This window comes from Triticum urartu, chromosome 5 (genome assembly GCF_003073215.2).
Source record: "Triticum urartu cultivar G1812 chromosome 5, Tu2.1, whole genome shotgun sequence".
Classification (NCBI taxonomy): Eukaryota; Viridiplantae; Streptophyta; class Magnoliopsida; order Poales; family Poaceae; genus Triticum; species Triticum urartu.
This window is the reverse complement of record NC_053026.1, coordinates 640,533,383-640,554,873: the sequence shown is the minus strand read 5'-3', so window position 1 is coordinate 640,554,873 and position 21,491 is coordinate 640,533,383. Positions and strand designations below refer to the sequence as shown.

The window sequence follows — 21,491 nt, the reverse complement described above, 5'->3', positions numbered from 1 at the left end:
AAGCAAAATCCTTGATGCTATTTGCTTTTGTTTACAAGTAGGACATGAGTGTCTATTCTGTTGGGTGGGCTGCTGTCTTGGTAGTAGTAAGACAAAGGGTGTGAGGTTAATTTATTGTTAGTATACTATTCCAGTAGAACAGGTGTTAGATACTATGGTTGCCTTTTATGCTACAAAACTAAAGCCAGTGAGATTTGCCATTTGGAAAGAGACGCTTGCTTGCTTGTCACCATTCTTATAACAAGAGACAGAGGACCTGATTCCCTGTCTCTGGGAGTCCCCAACAGCTGCCTAACAACACTTTACTACATTTTAGTACTAGTAACAAACAAGCTTATGATATATTTATGGTTGTATTTCCTCCATCCCAAAATAAGTGCCTCACCTTTATACTAAAGTTGAGACACTTATTTTATAAAGTTGTACTAAAGTTGAGACACTTATTTTGGGACGAAGGGAGTATTATATAGTGATTAATTAGGAGAGAAACCAACAGGAGATTTCGTTTCTTTTTTCCTCAAGCACCACCTGCCACATACATACACAAGATGACAAGATAACATTACTTAAATTCCCTTACATCTTGGCATATATATGCATAATGCATGCAACCACATGTGTTGCACTTGCATATATACATATGTGTTCTCTGATCTGATGAAGCAAATTCATTAATCCATGCAGATCACCGATACAGTCCACAGTGCACTGCTTAATTAATTAGCGCACCGCGCGTGATAATCATCTCCCTCCCTCTCTTCTCACCATACATACATATATTAATTAATCAACAACGCACACGGCAATTAACACACATACGAAAGCGGAGGCTATGACCTATACGTACGTACGTACAAAGTGCCTGTATATACGCTTGTGTATGCACGTACGTATGTACAGGCTGCTGGTATGTATAAGGAAAGTGTATATTGCATATAGTTGGATCGTCGGCGGTGGCGAGGGCGATGTTGGTAGATGGGTAGGGTGGCTACATCTTTCCGATGAGGGGGATGCCGACGGCGGTGACGATGAGGGTGGAGGGCACGCCAAAGATGAGGTGGTTCCAGAAGGTGAGCTCGTAGGCGTTACGCGGCGCCCGACGCGCCTGCTCACACACGATCAGGTTCGCCGCCGACCCCAGCAGCGAGAGATTCCCTGCCACCGTGCTCACCCACGCCAGCAGCAGCCACGACCGCGTCACCGCTGCCGGCGAGATCAGGGCCGCTGCGGTCGCCACCTCGTTCCCCATCAGCAGCACTGCACATACCAAAAACACATGACCGTCACTTACACCGCCGGAGCTTTTTGGGAGGGGGGCAGTGCCCCCCTACATTAATTTGCAACTCTATAAGATTAGTACTAGTGATAGTTAGAGTATTTAAGTAAATGAAGATAAAAATATTCTTCGTAGAATTACTAAATTTGTGGGTCTTTTGATGCTGGCCACTGGTCACTTATCACAAGTAACACCAAATTAACTATTTAAGCTAGCTAGAGTCTACTGACTGAGTGTGTGATGACTAGATAGCAATTTGGTCCGTTTCATACTTTAAAATTTGCTTGTTGTATTCAAAAGAAAATCCATGCATCATGCATGCCTGCGTGTGCTAACTGCAGCCGCACCAACATAATTTAATTACTACTTTCATTAGTTTGGGTTATTATTATATGCAGAAATTGATATTTTCCATAACTCTTTTTAGATCAATATATTTTCTATTACTTTGAGTGCTTTGTCCTGTCACAGTGTCACCCTTCTAAGTGTGACAAATTAGCTAGCCAGGTGTGTGGGTCCATGTATGTGTGTTTTAAACTCCTAGAATATATTATTTTTTCTGTACATATTTGTTGTACAAAATCCATGCATGCATATGTATACCTGTTGGTACGTTGGAGGCGAGGTTGGAGAGGAGGAGGATGATGACGGAGAGCACGGAGATGCCGCCGGCGCTGTCCACCTTGGAGTAGGGCGCCATGAAGTTCCAGATGGCGCCCGGCAGCCCCGTCTTGTTGAACCCGCTCACCGTGATGAACATGCCGGAGAAGAAGACGAGCAGCGAGTAGGAGACCTTGACGAGGCACGGCTCGGCGTCCCGGAAGTCGACGACGACCAGCGCGATGGCGGTGGTGATGGCCGTCCACGACATGTTGAGCCCAGCCATGTAGGCCACCACCATGCCCAGCGTCACGATGTAGGCGAAGCTCTTGAGGAACAGCTTGCGTCGGTGCTCCGTGCACTGCATGAACCACGGGTGCTTGGTCGAGATGTTCTCCTCCATCATCGACTCGTTGCCGTCGTCGGCCGTGGTGCCGTTGAACGGGTGCGGGCTCTTGAGCGACGCCACGGACGGCGAGCGGCCGCCCTCCTCGACGACCGACATCTGCTTGCCGGCCGCGTCGGGGGCCACGCCCTCGAGGTCCTTCCAGTACATGCAGAGCAGCATGACCATGTTGACGGCCATGCCGGCGAGCATGGCCGGCAGGATGCCGATGAGGAACCTGGGGAAGGAGATCTTGCTGTTGAAGGCGATGACCAGGTTCTGCGGGTTGCCGATGGGGGTGGCGCTGGAGCCGATGTTGGCGCTGGAGGCGAGGGCCAGGAGGAAGGGCTTGGCCGGGAGGTTCCGCTCGGCGGCGAGCTCGAGCACGAACTCGGTGAGCACGACGCAGCAGGTGTCGTTGGTGAAGAGCGCCGAGGCCAGCGCGGTGACGACGCAGACGCGGCAGAGCAGGTCGCGGCCGCCCTGGCTCTTCCAGGCGAGGAGCGTACCGAGGTGCTTGAACATGCCGGCGTTCTTGAGGTAGCCACCGACGACCATGGTGGAGAAGAGCAGGCCGAGGATGGGGAGGTCGATGGAGGCGTAGGCGTCGTCGGGGCTGATCACGTGGAAGACGATCATGAGCACGGCCGAGAGCAGCGAGCCCGCCGTGCGGCCGATGGGCAGGAAGGGCACCGACGGGAACACCGCCATCATCCAGAAGACGGCGAAGGCGATGGAGCCGAGCACCACCTTGGGGAGAGACGCGAGCGCCATGGCTGGCCGCCGGTGTTGGGAGATGGAGCTATCTAGTTAAGGTGGCTGGTTAGTGCTCTGCTTGGTTAGTGGCGCTGCACCTCGAAGGCAGTGTGCATGCACCGGTGTGGTGGCTGGGCTGGGTTGTACTGAGGAGGACGCTCGTGGATCGGGGGTATATGTAGGGCTTGGCGGGGTGGTGATGGCATGGAAGGTTGGAGCGGCACTCCACTGTCGCTAGCAGGGTAGGGTGCAAGGGCCCAAGGGGCTAAGAGTCAAATGGCGTGAGATCAAAAGGGTAATGTAAACTAAAGGCGCCGCTCACGCCGTCACCGCCCAATGTACGTATGCACTGAGATATTATTGGCCCAAAACTATCTACTACTCCTGGCTAGGTGTAAGAAAATACATACATATGAACTTGGACAACGTACGTATCACCAACCAATGTGTATGTATGCACTTGGACAGCACTATGTACGTACGGCGCATCATAGGCTTAATTAGGGTACCCCCCACACACACAAAAAAAAAACATTCTCCAAACCTATTTGTTGTCGATGTGGTCTCATCGGCGCCCCTCCCTCTCTTTTCTCCTCGCGGGCACCCCCTTCACCCGGTCCTCTTGATCATGCCATTTCCCTCTGGCTTGCTTGTCGCCGCCCGCCACCGAGGTAGTAGGGGCGCCGCGGCGACCCAATAAAGCATCACGATGCTCATTACTCATCGAACATCCAAATGCATCCTCATTGTGTGCAGTTGTTCATAGCTAGGTCACTTATTTAGAAACGCGGTAAAGATGCAGGCACTCAGATGCATCCTAGTGATAAACTAAGCAATCCTCGAAATGATTTGGCTAAAAGTCTATCAAATATCGCGGATCATTTCCGTCAAAAAGGGTGTTGTCAGATAGATCAACCCTTGACATTGGGCAAAGTTAGGCCGCCTGAGCCTTCACTCCCCACGGAGCTGCCGACGCTCGATCATCTCCAAACAGTATATCTGTATATGGAGTGTGTGCTTCCGTTCCAAAAGGTGTCAAGGTAGTGCACTTTGCTCGCATCGTCAAAAAGGCTGATCGACAAAACCCTAATCCATCTCCTCTCCACAAAACCACATATATACCACTAGTATATTAGTTACTGCATGATGATTTTCCGGCTGGTCTGGCACGATTAGGACGGGGGGATTAACGACTCACGGTCAGGCACCAGTGGTTAGCGCGTGCTCGTCGGTGCTAATCGTGCGCTGGCGCTGATTAGCTGCCTAGTTAGGCCATCGTTGGAGCCTCAAGCTAAACCAGCTGACAGATGGAGCAGTTCAGCCCCGTGTATATTACTCCTTTGTTGTAAATCGATTATACTTGGAACTGCTTCTAGCTTTGTCTTAGGGCCCTGATAAGTGCCACATGTATAGCATGAACACATGGCAACTCAGAACGTTTTTTATACCCAGAGTGCTTCGTGCCACACGTGTGACACTTATCATTTGGGTTGTCTTAAGTTCTACTGTTCAAGGCCTCTTTGAGTTGAAGGGTTTTTCCAACAAATTTTGAACATTTGGAATCCCTAAGAATTTTTATTATTCGAAAGGGCGCGACATCGTGTTATCCTATGACTTTTGAACATTTTCCTAGAAACAAGCCAAAATCATCTAAGATTCAAAAGGGCATGACATCGTGTGATCCTATGACTTCTTTCACTTTTTAAAATCCTGTGAATCAAAGATGCCCTTAATTTTGACCAGGTGTGTATAAAAATATGCTAATATCGACAACATTGAATATGTATAGTATGAAAATATATTGAGATTGCGAAAAACCTAATGAAACTAATTTAATATTGCCGATATTAGCATATTTTTCTGCAAACTTGATCAAACATAATAAAAGCTTAACTTAGAGAAAAACTAGAACTTTGAGTAATTTGAAATGAAGGAAGTACGACTAATCAACTCACACTGCCACTTTCAGAGCTAGCTGCTAGCTAAAGTACAGATGTTAATCAGGCTCCAGACGACTGCTCTCTTTCATTATATGCACTTTAGGCAAGTGTCAGCTTCAACCTTTCATCAACATGTTGATAATCTTTTAACTAGTATAATTAAGTTAACCGCGCGATTGATTAGAAGGGGGTGCAGCCGGTACTCCCACGCGATTGGCGCTGGCCAGCAATAGACGCACGAGAGAGCTAACGCGATATGATTAAATAGGATGATGTGTCGGTCTGGCATCCATCGTGGAACATTTCGTGATGGGGCGTGGCATATATGTGTACGGCACGATCCAAGTGTGTGCTGCCATGATGCAAGCAACCATGGATGGCACAAAAGAATATATACTACTCCACCAAATGTCACATCTCTTCCACATGTCAAACTCTAGGGTTTTTATCGCCTTTTTGAACGAAAGGGGCAGGCTTAACTGACCAGAGTGTTTTTTTAGCTCATCCTTCTATCTAGGCCATTCAGCTTTGCATCAAGATCCGTCCTCCCTTGCTATAGAAGTTTTTTTTTTTACTTTGGTGTGACATAAACATCTAGAAGGAGGGAGTTTAGACCAAGATTTATTATTACTTTCATATTTATGGTGTACCAAGAAATTGGAAAGATCTCTGGAAAGTGTGAGCATGCACGGTTACACTTCCACGGGGCGGCCAAGACAACAAAAGAAACCTAAATCTCATGCTGGATCTTTTAATTTGTTTGTGGCATGCTTTTGTTTGGTACTAATTTCTTAAATAAGCTCCCCTTTTCGACGAGTTCCTTAACTAAGTACGTGGTGCTTTTGCAAAGCTCGATCACTAGTCATATCCGTTAATAAAAAGTGGTTGAACATATGTATGAAGATCCACTATACTCTAGCTAAGTGCAATATGAGGTTAAAAAGTGCAACCACTGTTTAATTATTTAATCGATTGATTAACTCCACTGCTTCCCAAGTGGTCTAGGTAGTGAGCATATAAATTAGGGAAACTAATCACCAAATTGCCAATTAAGAGCAAAAGCTGGCTCAACTTGCTGGAACCGGAAATATCACACACCACACGGCATACGTGCATGCATGTTGCCCTGCAAGCAGCACGCCAAGTGGAATGGATCTCCCAGCCCACTATCTAGCTAACGATCGACATGCATGAAATATCTACATTTAGTAGTAGTTCTTAAGGCGGCTACTAATTACCGCAAGTGGATAGTTAATTACTCAAACGCATGATCTGATTTGTCCTCCTCGATTGTGTATTCAAAGTAGTACTCCATCCGTTCAGCGACACTTATTTTGGGACAGATAAACTAGTTGTTAGGATATTAAACACCTTTTATTAAGCTTAATTCCAATATAGTAACATGATGAGTACAATAGCATATCACAGTTACATCTAGGCATCGAACATTTTTGCATATGAACCATGCGTGTTGGGTTGGGAAGTCCTTTCGCTCCTCCTTCCTCTACGTAAGCTCTCCTTATGTATCCTTTCATGAGAAAAGTTTCATCAACAAGTTAAAGCATATATTGACACATATACCTAGAGATTTACACTAGCAAACAAATGACTCTTCTGACAGGTAGCGTGTGTACCACTAGCTCGAGCTTGATTTACGCGAGGCATGTCTGGTTGGGTGAGTCAGATGGGTGGGTGGGTGTGCGCTCTTGCTTCTTTCCTCGTGTTATAAGGATTGGAGCACATATATATTTATAAATGGTGTTTTCCTCGTCCACTTGTAATGTGGGGTCAAACTTTATACACATAATATTGTTAAATAAATCCAAGGCTATACTGTCAATCTTCTAAGAACCAAGCAATCACACGAGCACGACACCAAGATTTGTTAACGAGGTTCACCATCATGGCTACATCCCTGGGGCTTGACTACGGGCGTTCCTCCCCGTGACACCGTCACAATACCGCACACCGGCCACCCGGGCGTCGGCACACGCCGCCGGCTCCCCCTTGCGTGCCTGTGCTATTATGTTGGCATAGGTTACATCGTGTGTCTACCCCCGCTATATATGAGAGGCCTAGGATACAAGTGTCTTACTAGGACACGACTCCATATCCTATCTAAACACAATACAACTACAAGTCCAACTGTAACCTAACTTGTACACAATATTCGACACAACTCCGACAAACTCCACCTTGGCGAATATTCTCCACCACCTTGAATTCGTCCATGCGTCAAACTTCCATGTACATTGGACTTGAGTTTATCCCGTGAGCATCGCTGCTACTCCAAAGACTTCATATGACTCCACCTGCAACTTGTAGTCCCTTCTTTTCATGACCACAGCCAATGCTCGAGCAAAATTGAGTTCCTCTTTACTCTAGTCTGTGCTCTCAACTTCCAGAGTATCAGCCCAACGCTATCACACACCGGTCACTGACCTGCGTGAAAGTGAACAACTCACATATTGGGTGTCACACATAAGAGTTACCTGAACTCAACGTCACTGCTCCTTTCTTGACCGCCTGTCTGAAACTTGAAGGAATTTCACCATTGCTTGTAGTCACCCCGAGTCAAATTCGCAGTTGTCTCACCACATGTATGACCACCAGAGCCCTGGCCCGTCTCCATGCCTCGTGCGCACCGCACGCCTCGCCGCTATTACCGCGTCGAGCCTCCGCTGTCCGGGTTGAGTCTCAAGGGTCGCGAACCCACACCACTCAACCCCCACTGCAGAGTACCACCGATCATCACCGACCGATGACGAGTTTCATGCTTTCATCGGACCACTGGGCTCCAGTCCAAACTGCATGTCACTCGCTTTTCCCACCTGCTGAATAGGCTTCGACCCCGTCGACTTACGCCGTAGCCCCTCAATCCAGCTCCACCTTCAACATGACTCCATGGTAGATGATCAGTCCACCCTTGCACCTCATCGACTTCAAGCTCAGTGTAAACACCACCTTGAATCAATCCCGCGCCATAGTCTTGTCGAAGTCACACAAGCCCTCGGGCCTGCGTCACGAGTTTCCACGCCCAAAAGTCGGTCACCATCAGCATCACGCTCCTATGTCGTCGTCGCCGATCCCACCACCGTCTTCTGTATCAATCGACTCACGTCGATCCGTCAGACTGTCTAATCCGACCCAGCCGATCTCGTTCGACTGTACAACACACTCGAGGCTCTCATACCGTCTTCCACGAATTTCCATCCATTACATGATAATTCCATCTTAGCTGACATGACACCCCGCAACGCCTTCAAGCATCTCCTGTGCCAACAAATCTTTCATCCTTGTCTGTCATAACCCGAGGTTTTCAGTTTCGTTGAACTTCTCCACCTCAAACCTGGTACCCGATGGCGCCACAGTTCTTTGTACGGCTGACCTTGCGAAAAATTATCCAAGCTTTCCTCATGTGATGCCCAAGTACACAAGCAAAACCTGACGTGATACACCCTCATGCACTAATAGCAAATCCCAACCAAAGAACAAAAAATCTTCTAGTCTTCACGTGAAGCAGCTCCTGGCTCAATTCCCGATGCTAGCAATTGCTTTCCTGCCAATTCTCAACTTTCCTGATGTACGTGTATCACTATACGGAACTTTCCGCTAGATTTGGCCTGCCTCCTTGTCTCGTCACGAGGCTGCCTGCTGCTGTTTTTATACTGCACCACAGGTACACTCCTCGCAGAGACACGTGTTCTCCCTGGACTCGGTCCGGTTTTGTTTTCCAAACAAATCTCGTATGAACTCCTAGCTCGCACCGTATGCATCGAACTTGCACGGCTCCTCAGCAATCAAGGGCCTTGGGACACCTCTGGCACGTGCACCTGGGTCGCGTCGCTGCTGCCGCAACTCGCGTACGCCGCCTGACGCTCGCCCGATCGATCCACCCGATCAACCGCCGCACGTCTCGACTGCTTGCATGCCCATCCGATTTCCGCTACTCCCCGTGATTGCTCATCGCTTTGACGTCTTCCCATCGATCTCAACCGTGCTCACCACGATACCGATCAAAACACCAAACCCGCCTCTAAATCGACAATCCATCACCTTCGAACAACCTAGCTCATGATACCACTTGTTAAATAAATCCAAGGCCATACTGTCAATCTTCTAAGGATCAAGCAATCACACGAGCACGACACCGAGATTTGTTAACGAGGTTCACCATCATGGCTACATCCCCGGGGCTTGACTACGGGCGTTCCTCCCCGTGACACCGTCACAATACCGCACACCGGCCACCCGGGCGTCGGCACACGCCGCCGGCTCCCCCTTGCGTGCCTGTGCTATTATGTTGGCATAGGTTACATCGTGTGTCTACCCCCGCTATATATGAGAGGCCTAGGATACAAGTGTCTTACTAGGACACAACTCCATATCCTATCTAAACACAATACAACTACAAGTCCAACTGTAACCTAACTTGTACACAATATTCGACACAACTCCGACAAATATCATTCAAGTCAAACTGAGCCTATGAGATTTCATGATTTTATCGGGCTGATCTACTCCCTCCGCCCCATAATATAAGACCAGTGCCAAAAAAGGTCTTATATTATGGGGCGGAGGGAGTAGATTTTAGTGGGCCGGGGCCCCTAATATGGAAAATAGCATGTATTCAGTTGGTAATTAGCACAAGGAAGGAGTTAGGAAATGTACATGCTCGATCGATCAGCTAAGAATGGTGGTATGCAGAGAGAGTTTCAGACAGACAGTTGGGCACTCTGCCTCTCGGCATGCATACGTCAGGCATGACCAATCTAGCACGCTAGCTAGCTACCGCGATGAAGGAGAAGAAATGCTTCTACTAATTAATCTCCAGAGAAAAAGTCCAACTTGTAGTAGTTATCTGCACTCCTACTAGCTAGGCATATGCAAGCTCGACCAGCCGGCCGGCGACTGAACATGTCGGATGATCACAGCCTCCGATCGATCCCATGGGGGTTAGCAGCTAGCTAGCTAGCTAGCAAGCACATATAGCTCCGTGAGGCTCTGATCGATCCAACGTACTGTCTACACGTTGCACAGACAAGAGCGACTGACCAAATCCACACTAATCGCCTTTGGGCAGACAGCAAGCAGAAAGAGAGATCTATTCACAAAACTTATTCTCAGTGCCCATCTTTCTTAATTACAGTAATTTCTCATTAAAGCCTAGCTAGCTAGTATACATTCTGTATTTCTGTCTGACCCACGCTTTTAACCTGACGGGCTACATCGATCGATATATAGATAACCTATATATGCTAGGTTCTGAAAATTTGTGTGTACTAGTCTAGTCCCATCGATGACTTAACATGTATTGCCGTAAGTGCACGCAGCGTCAGATTTCACGGTGCCTTTAGTTTTGCACCTCCCGATCGATTTGGCTGCATGCATGCAGATGATGGATGCGGTGGTGATATGATGCAGGGTGATTGTGTTGTTGGCAGCTTCGCTCCCTGTCAGTCTTTACCACTTGCTTGCATTGTCTGTCTCGAAACAAAACAAAAAAGTAGCTAGAGACGATACAGAAAGGATCGTACGTAGGAGGATGATCGCCTTTCGTCGTTTCTATACATGGATAAGTTCATCGAGTCCGGATAATTTCAGGTAGCGGGGAAAGTATATTAAGCAATAATAGGGTCTCACCGTCTTCCAGTATCAAGACCTGAAACTAATACAATTAGTACCAAAACAAGAAAAATGACTTGGGTATTTGAATGCAGTTTTGTTTCCCAAGTAACGGGCATCGGTGTGTATGAACTCTTTATGTTTGTTTCGCCTCGCGATCTGACGTTAAGAGAGTCAATAACATCTCCCATTTATCAAAAATCTGATCGTTTTCGTCGATTGCGACTGAAATCAGTATTGTTGTACTCGATCGTTTACTCGCACCCACGTGATACAACCCACCCTTGAGTGAGTGCATCAGTTTCAGTTGCAGAATGATTACAAACGATCGACATGATCAATCAGTGATGTCTTGAGCCTGCGTCAGCACCAACATCTACATCCTCCTTAAGTCCTACAAGAAGTCAGTCACTACTTCCTCACCTAATCTGGCTCTTTCTTTCTTTTGCTGGGTATACAGTCTACTGTTAAGGTTCTCACTCATGCTCATCCATGAGATGCATAGTCATTATCTCACTCATTTCCCTAGCTTAGCTCCATTGATTTCAGGTGTACCGGGCTGTCTCCTTTTGTTTTGTGTTGGCAAAACTACTTGTTCCATGAACGTTATCTCCTACTCCATTGGGAGTTTGGACCCACACGTTCTGTGGTTTGAAATGACGTGATCACTTCTTATCTTACCGTAGTATAAAAATGGCAGGCTAATAACGTGGCAAACTTAACCAAAAGAAAAGGGAACATAAAAAAAATAGAATGGAAGGGCCCAACCGGGTTCGAACCGGTGACCTATTGATCTGCAGTCAATTGCTCTACCACTGAGCTATGGACCCTTTGTTAGGAATTAATTGAAATTGGTAGGCTTTCTTTGTGATGATTAATTAACAATCCTTAATTCAGAGGTTGATAGTGGGGAAATGTGGCATGTTTGCTTCTTCTTCTTTTGTGAAAAGACAGGAGTGTTGTTCTATGGTACTTGTGTTTTTATTTTACTCTCGGAAAGGATTTTGATATTGAAAAAACATATATTCAAAATATATACTCCCTCCTTTCCTAAATACAAGTCTTTTTAAAGATTCCACTATGGATTTCTTGTGAATTCTTGGGTTAAATATATACTAGGAGACCGGCTTTTATTGGCTTTGTGTGTTTTTCATTTTTCTTGTACATACTACATACATGCCTGAAGATACTAGGAAAGGGAAGGGGGAAATAGGTTGCAACTTACCATGAAAACAGGCGACCGCGTTTTATATGTTCACGGGTCAAAAGTTCATTCGAACCAGATACATAAAATACAATGCATGTATTTTGTTAGTATCCTTTTGAATACTCACATTTCAGACATAGATACCATTGTATAATACAATAATTCGATCCACAGAATCGACATTGCATATGACATAATCACGTCAATTTTTTCCATATTTCTTCATAGTAATACAGTTATTATTGGTGACGAAGATCTTTCTTTTCTATCAATAGATAGGAATGAGTGTTCGTTATAGGGAAAGAATCATATATAATTTGATACATTTGTTTCTCAAAGTACATTAGCTACGTACAGTGGCGAATCCAGAAAGAAAATGGAGGGTGGGCTCAAAGTTAACAGAGAAAAAAAACGAAACGTCCGTTTGATGAAAAACAACATCATCTCCTAGTCCATTTGTCCAAATGTGATCAAACTTTCTCAGAATACTACTGGAGGCATGTGGTATTTACTGGATTTTTTCTCTGGAATGTTTGAAACATATTAAATTTGAACTAAATTCTGAATCTGCTTAGCTAAATAGCCATTATTTTCTAGGCCATTTGTGCAAATGTGCTCAAGCTTTCCAGGAATACTACTGGAAACATGTACTATTTACTGGATTTTTTTGAAAGGTTTTAACAATTGAATTTCAAACTAATATTGGTATTGCAAAGACAATATCTGCCAAACCAGTGCTCAAAAAGACATGAAAATTTTCAAGAGCAATAGTAATAACATGTTTAACCATACTAGAAATGTTAATACAATTCATACACAAGGTATCAAAGTACAAGAGAAGTAACAACAAAAGGACAATGAAATGTTGCTCTTACTAACTAGTACTGTAGTTATAGAACACCTTCACACCAAAATATAGAAATGTATGCGTAAGGCACCTCCTACAAGCCATCTGTTCACATTAGTACACTTGTTAGTGATATAACAATAAGTCATGAACGAATAAGTATTGAAACTAGTAACAGTGGCATCAATACCTCTAAGAAATCACATGAAACTCATGTGGCAAATGTCCTTTCCGATCCCTCATTTTCTGGAATTGTATCATGATTTGGTCATCAGGAATGCTTCTAAATATCTCTTTCTCGCAGTAGCACACCATCAAATCATTTAGCCAATCATCTGATAGTTTGTTGCGCAAATCTGTCTTGATTATCTTCATTGCTGAAAATATTCTCTCAACGGATGAAGTGGCCACAGGAAGAATAAGTGTCAACTCAATGAGGCGATATACCAACTGGAAAGATGTGTGTTTCATTGTTTCAACCATCAACCGAGCAAGTGTGGACACATCCCGACATCCATTAAACTCCTCACTTCTCCTAATGTTCATAAGAAATCTTGGGAGGTCTACTCCTAGCATTAACCGATCAGCTTCTGTGAAGTCCTCATCATAAATTTCAGCAAGCCAAATAAGTTTGTCAACGTTAAACTTTGAGAAGTTGTTTGCTGGATTAAGACAAGACATACAATCCAATAACTCGGTGGAAACTTCATTGAATCGGTGATTCATCTCAGTGATAGTTGCATCAATGGCAACATTGAATATGCTAACCTTGTAATAATGAAGTCGAGTCACCTTATTCTTAGTGCGAACAGATTGACCCATAGCTCCAACAAGATCATCCATGTTTGGCACATCAATACCATGTGTTTCACAAAAGTTCTTGGCTTGGCAGAATAAAGACTCCCACCCATTGTCCCTCATGCTCTGCAAGCTTTCTTTCACATCCAAGATCAAACGCATGGCTTCAACAATGTTTTGATTCTTTCTTTGCAAAGCTTGGGATAGATGATTTGTGTTGCTCAACAAGTTTATTAAGAACAACATGATGAACACAAATTCAAAGCATTCCATGTTTTTAAGCAAACCTCTAGCTCCACCTTGACATGTGTGTTCTCGGGCATCAACCACAACAATTCCTAGCACCTCCACCACAGCATTCCACATTGTGAATATACGAAGCAAAGTTTTGAGATGTGAGCCCCAACGAGTATCTCCTGGCCTTGTTATGTTAGATTCTTGATGCAGCCCGGTTCCGGCTGTGATCTTTCCATTCTCCATCAAATCTAACAACTCATCTTGATGTTTGGCAAGTAATGCATCCTTCCTTTTGCAAGATGAACACACTTGAGTAACTATCAACGGAATATAGTTGAAGAAATCAGCAATAGCAGGACTACATTGAGCCACATTGACAACCACCAACTGTAACTGGTGAGCAAAGCAATGAACATAAAATGCATACGGAGCTTCATCTCTAACCAGTTTTTGCAAACCGTTGAATTCCCCTCTCATATTGGAAGCACCATCATAACCCTGACCACGTAGCCTAGAAGTTGACAAACCATGATATTCCAACACATCAACCAAAGCTTTTTTAATTCCAGCAGATGTACAATCTGTGATGTGCTTAATTGCAAGAAATCGCTCTTGAAGCACTCCATGATCATCTAGAAATCTACATGCATCAGGAAATCAGATTAGTAAACATTAGTAGAACAATTTAAAAAAACACTAGAATATGGCATGTGTTACCTGACAATCACCGCCATTTGCTCCTTTATTGAGCAATCTCTAGCTTCATCAATAAGTATTGAGAAATTCTTATCTCCAATGTCATTCTTAATAACTTTGGTTACCTCCATTGCACAAGCTGTAGCAAGGTCCTTCTGGATGTCGGAACAAATCATTTGTGCGTTTCCTGGCCCCTTATCAAATGCCTCCTTCACATCTTCTTTCTTGTCCTTATACCAGTCCAATAACTCTCTGAAATTGCCCTTGTTGATGGAAGTGGAGGATTCGTCATGCCCACGAAAAGCTTCACCTTGTGCTATGAGATACCTTGCACAATCCAATGATGCAGTTAGGCGGATTTTATAAGATATCTCAGACTCCTTGCTGTACACACGGAATTGGGTAGCCACACTTGCTCTCTGATTGTTGAAATCATCACAATCTCCCTTAGCAATGTTGTGGTAACTAGATGGACCACCAACATGCTTCCTGAAATTACTTAGGGCTGTTTTCCAACGAGTGTAACCATCTTTTGTGAAAACATCATTTCCAAATCTAATGGCTTGTGATGGTTTCTTGAAAAGAAAGCAATGGAAGCAAAAAGCGGCCTCCTTTTCCACACTATATTCCAACCAATCATACGTATCAAACCACGCAGGTTGAAAGGATCTCCAAATTCTACCATCCTTTGTCTTTTCAAAATTATGCCCAATAGCTTTGTTTCTCCCTTTCAACAAATAAGCTCGTCTCACATCACTTCTAATTTCAGGAGCATAATCTTCTATTGGTATTCGAAGTCCTGGATCTGAAATAATTTGACTTGGATGAAATTCTGGTATAGGTTGCCTTGGTTGGTTTGTACTCTCATCAATTGTGGTATGATTCATCTCAACATTTGGGGATTCATTTGGGCGTTCAGGAGGAGGGATTGTGCCCACAACAATTAAGGGGAGGGGATTTGCAGTCACATTAGTTGGTTCAAGTTCAGGTTCGACATCGGTAGGGGGAGGAGCAGGCCTTTGGGGAGGGGTAATTGAACTGCTTGCATAAAAACTATGCATACTCATAGTTTTTCTCTTCATTTTTAAATCTGCAAATAAATTGTAATTGACCTAAATCAACTAATAGCGCATGAACTAGCAAACAAACTGTAATTGATATGAGCCAAATTAAAGAAAGGAATGGAATTATGGAACTTGGAAGCAAACTGGGAATTATACCTTAGCCAGTATTGGATGCGCTCAGCTTGGAACGGGGCGTGGCAGTGTGCGGCTATGCGAGCCGAATGCTCGCTCTGGCCAGCTGGCGGCTCCACTTCTCTGGCCAACGACGAGTTGGTGGCTGCACTCAGGGTCAGGCCGTCAGGGGCCTTCGATGCCGCGCGAGTCCTGCAGCCTGTCGTCGACGCGCGCACTTTGTGGACCGCCTGGACGAGGTGGCCGTGCCGCCGTCGAGCGCCTGTACGAGGTCGAGTCGGGGGGACCGGGGGAGGGGGGGCGGAGGGGCCTGCTGCCTAGGGTTAGGATTGGGGGCGGCGCTTCTCTGCTCTCTGCTGGCTCGAACGAGAACGAGAAACACGTCTGGCTGGGAGATGGGAGTTGATGGGCTGGGCGCTGGGACTAGTTGGTCCGGGCCAAAACGAAGCATACTAGTAGTAAAAAAAAATCGCTTTCTATCGAGGGCAGGCTTCAGCCTGTTGAAGCCTGCCCATTGGACTCGCCACTGGCTACGTAGAAAAAAAATGTTTCGTGCATGCATATTTATCACAAATGTAATTCAACCAAAGGAATAAAAGCTGTGCATTAGAGTGGACCAAATGCAATCATTAACTACGTACATTTGAAGCTAAATTTTCAAGAGTCTAGTTTAATTCCTCACCATTTGTTATGGATTTCAATGCAAATTAAAGGCGAAGATTAGAAGGTGCCCCTTCAATCAAAAAGGATAATATAGACCTGTGTATCCAAATGAATCTATTAAATATGTTTGATCTGCAGGCTAATATGGCAACAACCTTTTCAAGGGTGTACCGAAGCAAATTCTAATGAAGTTTGCATTGGTTGGATTCCAGGAGCTTATACTTTCCTATGTTGGTATACAAAGAAAATGACCTAGATATTTGACTGTTGTCATATTGTGTTCATACATACGTACCTGTTGTTCCTACGAACACATGCCCGACAACTGGCATGAACTCTTTATGTTTGTTTCAGATCGATTCAACGTTAGCAGAGTCAATACAATCGCCCCCTTTTATCAAAAATATGATTGTTTTCGTTGATCACGACTGAAAGCGGTTTTGTTTTTCTCGGCGGTTTACTCTCACCCACGTGATACCACCCACCAATGAGTGAGAGCATTAGTTTCAGTTGTAGAATGATTACACGCGATCGACATGAGCCATCGTTCATGTCTTATCTTAAACTATGTCTTGTGTGAAATCCTGCAGCGTCAGCACCAACATCCTCCTCCCTTGATGCAAGGAGTCAATCGATCACTAGTTCCTCACCTAATCTGCATTGCTCTTTCATTGCTGGTACAGTGTACTACTGTTAAGGTTATCATTCATGCTAGCTGCTGAATCAGATGTATGAACGAACGAACGAATGAGTGAAGTCATTAGTCTCATCATCTGTCTATCTTAGTAGCTCCATTGATTTCAGGTACTGTCTCCTTTTGTTTTGTGTTGACAAAGTTTGTTCCATGTTTTCTCCTGTATTTCCATTTGGGAATTGGGACCCACATGTTTTCCCCTGTATATCCATTGGGAATTGGGGCATACATGCTAGACTAACTAAGGTGCAAGAATGAGTGAAGTCATTTGGGAAGTTTCAGGTGTAAGAATTTTCTTTTTCCCCTAAAAAAACCTAAGGTGTAAGAACGTTGCAAAAAAGATAAAAAAATAAAAGAAGAGAAGGGCCCAACCGGGTTCGAACCGGTGACCTATTGATCTGCAGTCAATTGCTCTACCACTGAGCTATGGACCCTTGGATGTTTGAATGAGTATATTCAGAAGTTATATAAGGTGAATGGTGCATTGATTTTCTGCTTCATTATTTCGGCCACGTTTTTATGGCGTCATTTTCTTTTCCTTTTTTGAAAAAAGACACCTAAACGGCATCTTTTGATTCATATAGAAAAAAGTAAAACACGGAATTACTCCTGTATCCTGTAAGAGAAATTTGTGGCAAACGAACTCCACGGTTTGAGTGGATGAAAATGCTTCTCCAAATATAGTGCAAATGACTCCTGAGTGAGGATTAAAATTGAAAATATTCCCGAGGATAAAAATCCCATGAAATTCTATTGCAACAAAGGAGCCCTCGCTATTTGACATCAGCACTGCTATACAGACGACAGTACGTAGACGATTTATGAACGACAACCCATTCAAGCCGTCCATGCAAAGCAAAAGTTGTTTGCAAACCGCTGGATGGACCATCGTGCAAGGGTCGTTCACCCTATATGTCGTGTGCACAGCAGTTTCGATTTGACATCCAAAAGGTACCATGCAAATGGATTGCACAACAATATGATATGAACAATCAATATATCATATTGCAATACGACGGGATGGGCAACTACCGATTCACAAACTCAGTGGAACGCAAACAAAACATTCTGAAACTGAAAACTCTCTCCAGCAGACCAGACATATTGATGATCCAAACAGAGGCTACCAGTGCACGTTGTTAGATTAGATACTACAAAGACGTGAATTCATAACATCCAGACTACAGCACCAAACCATTAATCAGTACAGGCAATGCTTGCTTGATAACTGTCTCTTACACACTCCCTGATCCAGAGCATTCGGCATACAAACTAACAGCAGCATAGAGAAAACAGACTCTTCTGGTTTACGCCGAGTCATCAAACTCATTTCGGGTTCCTGAGGACGATGATGACCGAATCCCCTCGGAGGAACATCTTGCTTATGAACCTGTCCTTGTTCACCGGGAGAGCCTTCTTCTTGCCTTTACCAGTCTTTGGAACCTGTAGCGAGCGGAATGGATGTTAGTGGACGCAGCAACACAAGACAAGACAAGGAAACGGTGCATTTAGCGGCTGGGATGTTGTTGCCACCACACACCTCAGTCCACATCTCCCTGACGTTCTCAAGAACCATGTTGCAATGACGATCAAATGCCCTCACGCGACCAAGCAACTTCTTGTTGTTCCTGCAGTTGATAAGCACCTAAGGCAGAAGAGAGGATGCATCATTAGAACAACTTGTAACATGGAAAACATCACCTACAGGCTACAGTCAGTGCAAGTGCAGTCACCTAGAGATCTAGGTTTCCCCATATTTGTTACCAAGTAGAAGAAAGAAACCAGTTTATTGCAATTTACATCATAAGCAAACAAAGCAAGCTAAAATCTGTGACAACAAGATGGTTGGTTACTGATACCTTACACCTTGATGCATTTAAGGTTGCAGTACCAAAGAGGGCGGCACTGTTACAGAGGACAATTGACTGACGAAAAGGTGCAGAGAAACTATCGTATTTACTTATTATTACACGATTCTGAATTCAACTTCGCAGTATTAAGTTGGTAGCACTATAATAAGGGAAACTGATGAGAGGCTGCACAGGAACTACAGTTCAAACTTAATAACTATTTATATACACGATGGTGCATTTAACCTTGCAGTACTACACTATTTACCAAAGGCATATCACGAAAGGCTGCACCAAAACTATGGCTAATTACTCATCTATGGTCAGTGCAAGTGCAGCACCTAGAGGTCTACTTTTCTCGTATTTGTTGCAGTTTACATCATAATCACATCAAGCAAGCTAAAATCTAAATACTTATATATGTGTTGGTGCATTTAACTTTGCAGCATGAAGAAGGGAACACAATTACCAAAGGTAGTTGGTTGAGGAAAGGCTGCAGAGAAACTATAGTATTTACTAGTATATTATACACGATGATGCATTGAACTTTGCAGTATTAAGAGTAGCAGCACTATTACCAAAGGCAATTGATGGAAGTCTGCAAAGAGACTACTGTCAGTGCAAATGAAGTCGCCTAGAGATCTAGCTTTTCTACAATTGTTACTGAGTAGAAAAAAATTGCCAGTTTGCTTGCAATCATAAACACATCAAGCAGGGTAAAATCTGTGATAACATGTTACGTGTTGACGCATTTAACTTTGCAGTACTAAGAGGGCGACATTGTGACAAAGGGCAATTGGTTGACGAAAGGGTGCAGAGAAACCATCATATTTGCTCATCATCACACGATTGTGCATTTATCACACATTTGTGCGATGGTGCGCTTAGCATTGTAGCACTAGGAGGGAAACTACCGTTCGCTTGCACGACAGGATCAGAGGCAACTGGGTCGATTGGTTTTTAAGCAAGTGCACGCACAACCGAGAACACCAGCACTCCAGAAGGGCAGGTGTTCAGTTCAAACAGATATGCAGAAAAAACAGTTAGTACTACTCCTACTACAGAAAATATATGTCCGCGCTAAGCTGAGATCTGAATCAACAGAGGCAAGAAGTCGACCAAACCAACCTGAGTGTTGTTCTTGACGCTGAGCATGAGAATGGAGAGGGGCCCCGTGCTGAACTCCTCCTCCTCCTTCTTCCCCTGCTGCAAGCAACACAAAGACAGAACCAACGACCGTGTCAGTAAGCTGCTGCGATGCATGGGAGGGCCTGCGGCTCTAATAAGTTGCGAGAGCTGGTGGATTCTTACATCGACGGGCGCTACCTCCGCCATGGACGCGACGGCTGGCTGACGGGGCGAAGGTCGGCGACCTGCACGCGGAGCAAACCGAATCAGCGGCGACAGTGAGAGATCCGCGCGGCGAGAAAACCCTAGGTTTCGGCGGCTGCTGCTCGTCAGGGGCGGCGCGTCGTCCCGCGAGACTGTGCAGGCGGGACTACGATAGGAGATGGACGGAGAGGACCTCGTACCTGAAAACCCGGGGGGAACAGCGGAGGCGCGGCGAGGACGGACGGACGGGAGCGGCGAGGAGGCGGGTCGAAGTTTTGGGGAGGGAAAGCGCGGTGGCGAGGGTGCGGCCGGATAGAGAGAGAGGAGGAGGGGGCTTCTTCGCTAGGGTTCTCACGGGCCTGTGGGCTCCGTTCCATTGTCGGCGGCTCGGCGCCAGCGCGAACCGACCGGCCCGGCAGGCGTTAAGACACGCGTAGAAAATAGTGGGCCTCGTTTGTTTATTTGGGCTTTCTGGCCGGTTTTTCCACAGGAAAAAAGACATGCCTAAAAAAATGTGCAAAGCGAAGGTCAAAGCCGCTTTGTAGTTACTCCCTCTGTTCCAAATTACTCGTCGCAGAAATGGATGTATCTAGAACTAAAATACATCTAGATACATCCATACCTGCGACAAGTAATTCGGAACGGAGGGAGTATTTGTGGACTGTCCCTTATAAAAAATGTTATTTGTGGACCAGCGCAATTGTCAAAACAGAGAGTAGAGGGCTTAACGATGACGTTTGGTTTTGATGATGGTTTTGCTCTGGGTAGTCGGGGTAGAAGTGGCGGGATTGAGTTAATTTACGGGTCAAGAGTTTTTCAAAATACAATACTGATGCGGTTGTGTCCAAAGAAGGGAAGGAAGAATGGAGGTGAACATGCTTCTGTGGCGAGGCTAACAGAAGCCTTTGACAGCAGATCTGTGACACGATGGCTTGACTACCGGGTGAATCTACACTTTTGTGGCTTTGTATTGGAGATTTTAATGAGGTGCCGGAGAGACCAACAAATGGGGCCTAATTTGAGAGATGTGGCTCAAATGGTAGGATTTTGGCAGGCGGTGGATCTATGTGGACTCGATGATCTCGAATACATTGGTCTTGATTGGACCTTTAGAAAATGAGTGAGTGGGCGACAATTTTGTCGAGTTGGGCTTGACAGGGCTTCAGTGACGGTCAACTTGAATTCTATGCTTCCCTTTGCGTCACTACGTCACTTAGTGGCTGCAAAGTAGGACCACTGCCCTATTGTGTTATGTGATGAAGTTGAAGCTTCACACATGAGGATAGTTTTGGACAAGCCATTTTGTTTTGAAGAGATGTGGGGAACCCATCATGACTTTGTACAATGGTCGGTGTTGGAAATATGCCCTAGAGGCAATAATAAATTAGT

The 21,491-nt window shown here is 45.0% G+C and overlaps 3 protein-coding genes and 2 non-coding genes across 6 annotated transcripts; all 5 read right to left on the bottom strand.

Moving 5' to 3' along the window:
- Positions 1–540: 540 nt before the first annotated feature.
- On the bottom strand, positions 541–3,179 carry LOC125511501 (silicon efflux transporter LSI2). The gene is made up of 2 exons (XM_048676886.1): positions 1,880–3,179; positions 541–1,257 (listed from the first exon to the last, which is right to left on the bottom strand). The coding sequence occupies exons 1-2, from the start codon at positions 3,033–3,035 to the stop codon at positions 989–991; spliced, it is 1,425 nt and encodes a 474-aa protein (XP_048532843.1). The 5' UTR covers positions 3,036–3,179; the 3' UTR covers positions 541–988.
- Positions 3,180–11,340: 8,161 nt separating this feature from the next.
- Positions 11,341–11,412, bottom strand: TRNAC-GCA. Its single transcript has one exon. It is a non-coding gene; the product is annotated as a tRNA-Cys (tRNA).
- A 1,151-nt stretch (positions 11,413–12,563) lies between these two features.
- LOC125506437 (zinc finger MYM-type protein 1-like) lies at positions 12,564–15,710 on the bottom strand. Its single transcript, XM_048671253.1, has 4 exons — positions 15,588–15,710; positions 14,389–15,457; positions 12,827–14,311; positions 12,564–12,741 (listed from the first exon to the last, which is right to left on the bottom strand). The coding sequence occupies exons 2-3, from the start codon at positions 15,447–15,449 to the stop codon at positions 12,829–12,831; spliced, it is 2,544 nt and encodes an 847-aa protein (XP_048527210.1). The 5' UTR covers positions 15,450–15,457; positions 15,588–15,710; the 3' UTR covers positions 12,564–12,741; positions 12,827–12,828.
- A 1,572-nt stretch (positions 15,711–17,282) lies between these two features.
- Positions 17,283–17,354, bottom strand: TRNAC-GCA. Its single transcript has one exon. It is a non-coding gene; the product is annotated as a tRNA-Cys (tRNA).
- Positions 17,355–18,028: 674 nt separating this feature from the next.
- On the bottom strand, positions 18,029–20,493 carry LOC125511500 (small nuclear ribonucleoprotein Sm D2-like). Of its 2 annotated transcripts, none has more exons than XM_048676884.1 (5): positions 20,303–20,493; positions 20,082–20,143; positions 19,899–19,976; positions 18,461–18,565; positions 18,029–18,363 (listed from the first exon to the last, which is right to left on the bottom strand). In XM_048676884.1, exons 2-5 carry the CDS (start codon positions 20,103–20,105, stop codon positions 18,247–18,249), a joined length of 324 nt encoding a protein of 107 aa, XP_048532841.1. In that variant the 5' UTR covers positions 20,106–20,143; positions 20,303–20,493; the 3' UTR covers positions 18,029–18,246. The 2 variants fall into 2 exon arrangements, with proteins under 2 accessions (XP_048532841.1, XP_048532842.1); XM_048676885.1 differs by having other exon boundaries at positions 19,899–19,973; positions 20,303–20,460.
- Between the last annotated feature and the right edge of the window lie 998 nt (positions 20,494–21,491).

Coding starts and splice junctions, on each gene's coding strand:
- LOC125511500 (XM_048676884.1), bottom strand. CDS start 20,105: ATGGCGGAGGTAGCGCCCGTCGAT. Junction 19,977..20,081: donor CGGAGGTAGCGCCCGTCGAT/GTAAGAATCCAC, acceptor TGTTGCTTGCAG/CAGGGGAAGAAGGAGGAGGA. Junction 18,364..18,460: donor TCAGGGAGATGTGGACTGAG/GTGTGTGGTGGC, acceptor CGCTCGCTACAG/GTTCCAAAGACTGGTAAAGG.
- LOC125511501 (XM_048676886.1), bottom strand. CDS start 3,035: ATGGCGCTCGCGTCTCTCCCCAAGGTGGTGCTCGGCTCCATCGCCTTC. Junction 1,258..1,879: donor CGCCTCCAACGTACCAACAG/GTATACATATGC, acceptor TGGTATGTGCAG/TGCTGCTGATGGGGAACGAG.
- LOC125506437 (XM_048671253.1), bottom strand. CDS start 15,449: ATGAAGAGAAAAACTATGAGTATGCATAGTTTTTATGCAAGCAGTTCA. Junction 14,312..14,388: donor CAAATGGCGGTGATTGTCAG/GTAACACATGCC, acceptor TGATGCATGTAG/ATTTCTAGATGATCATGGAG.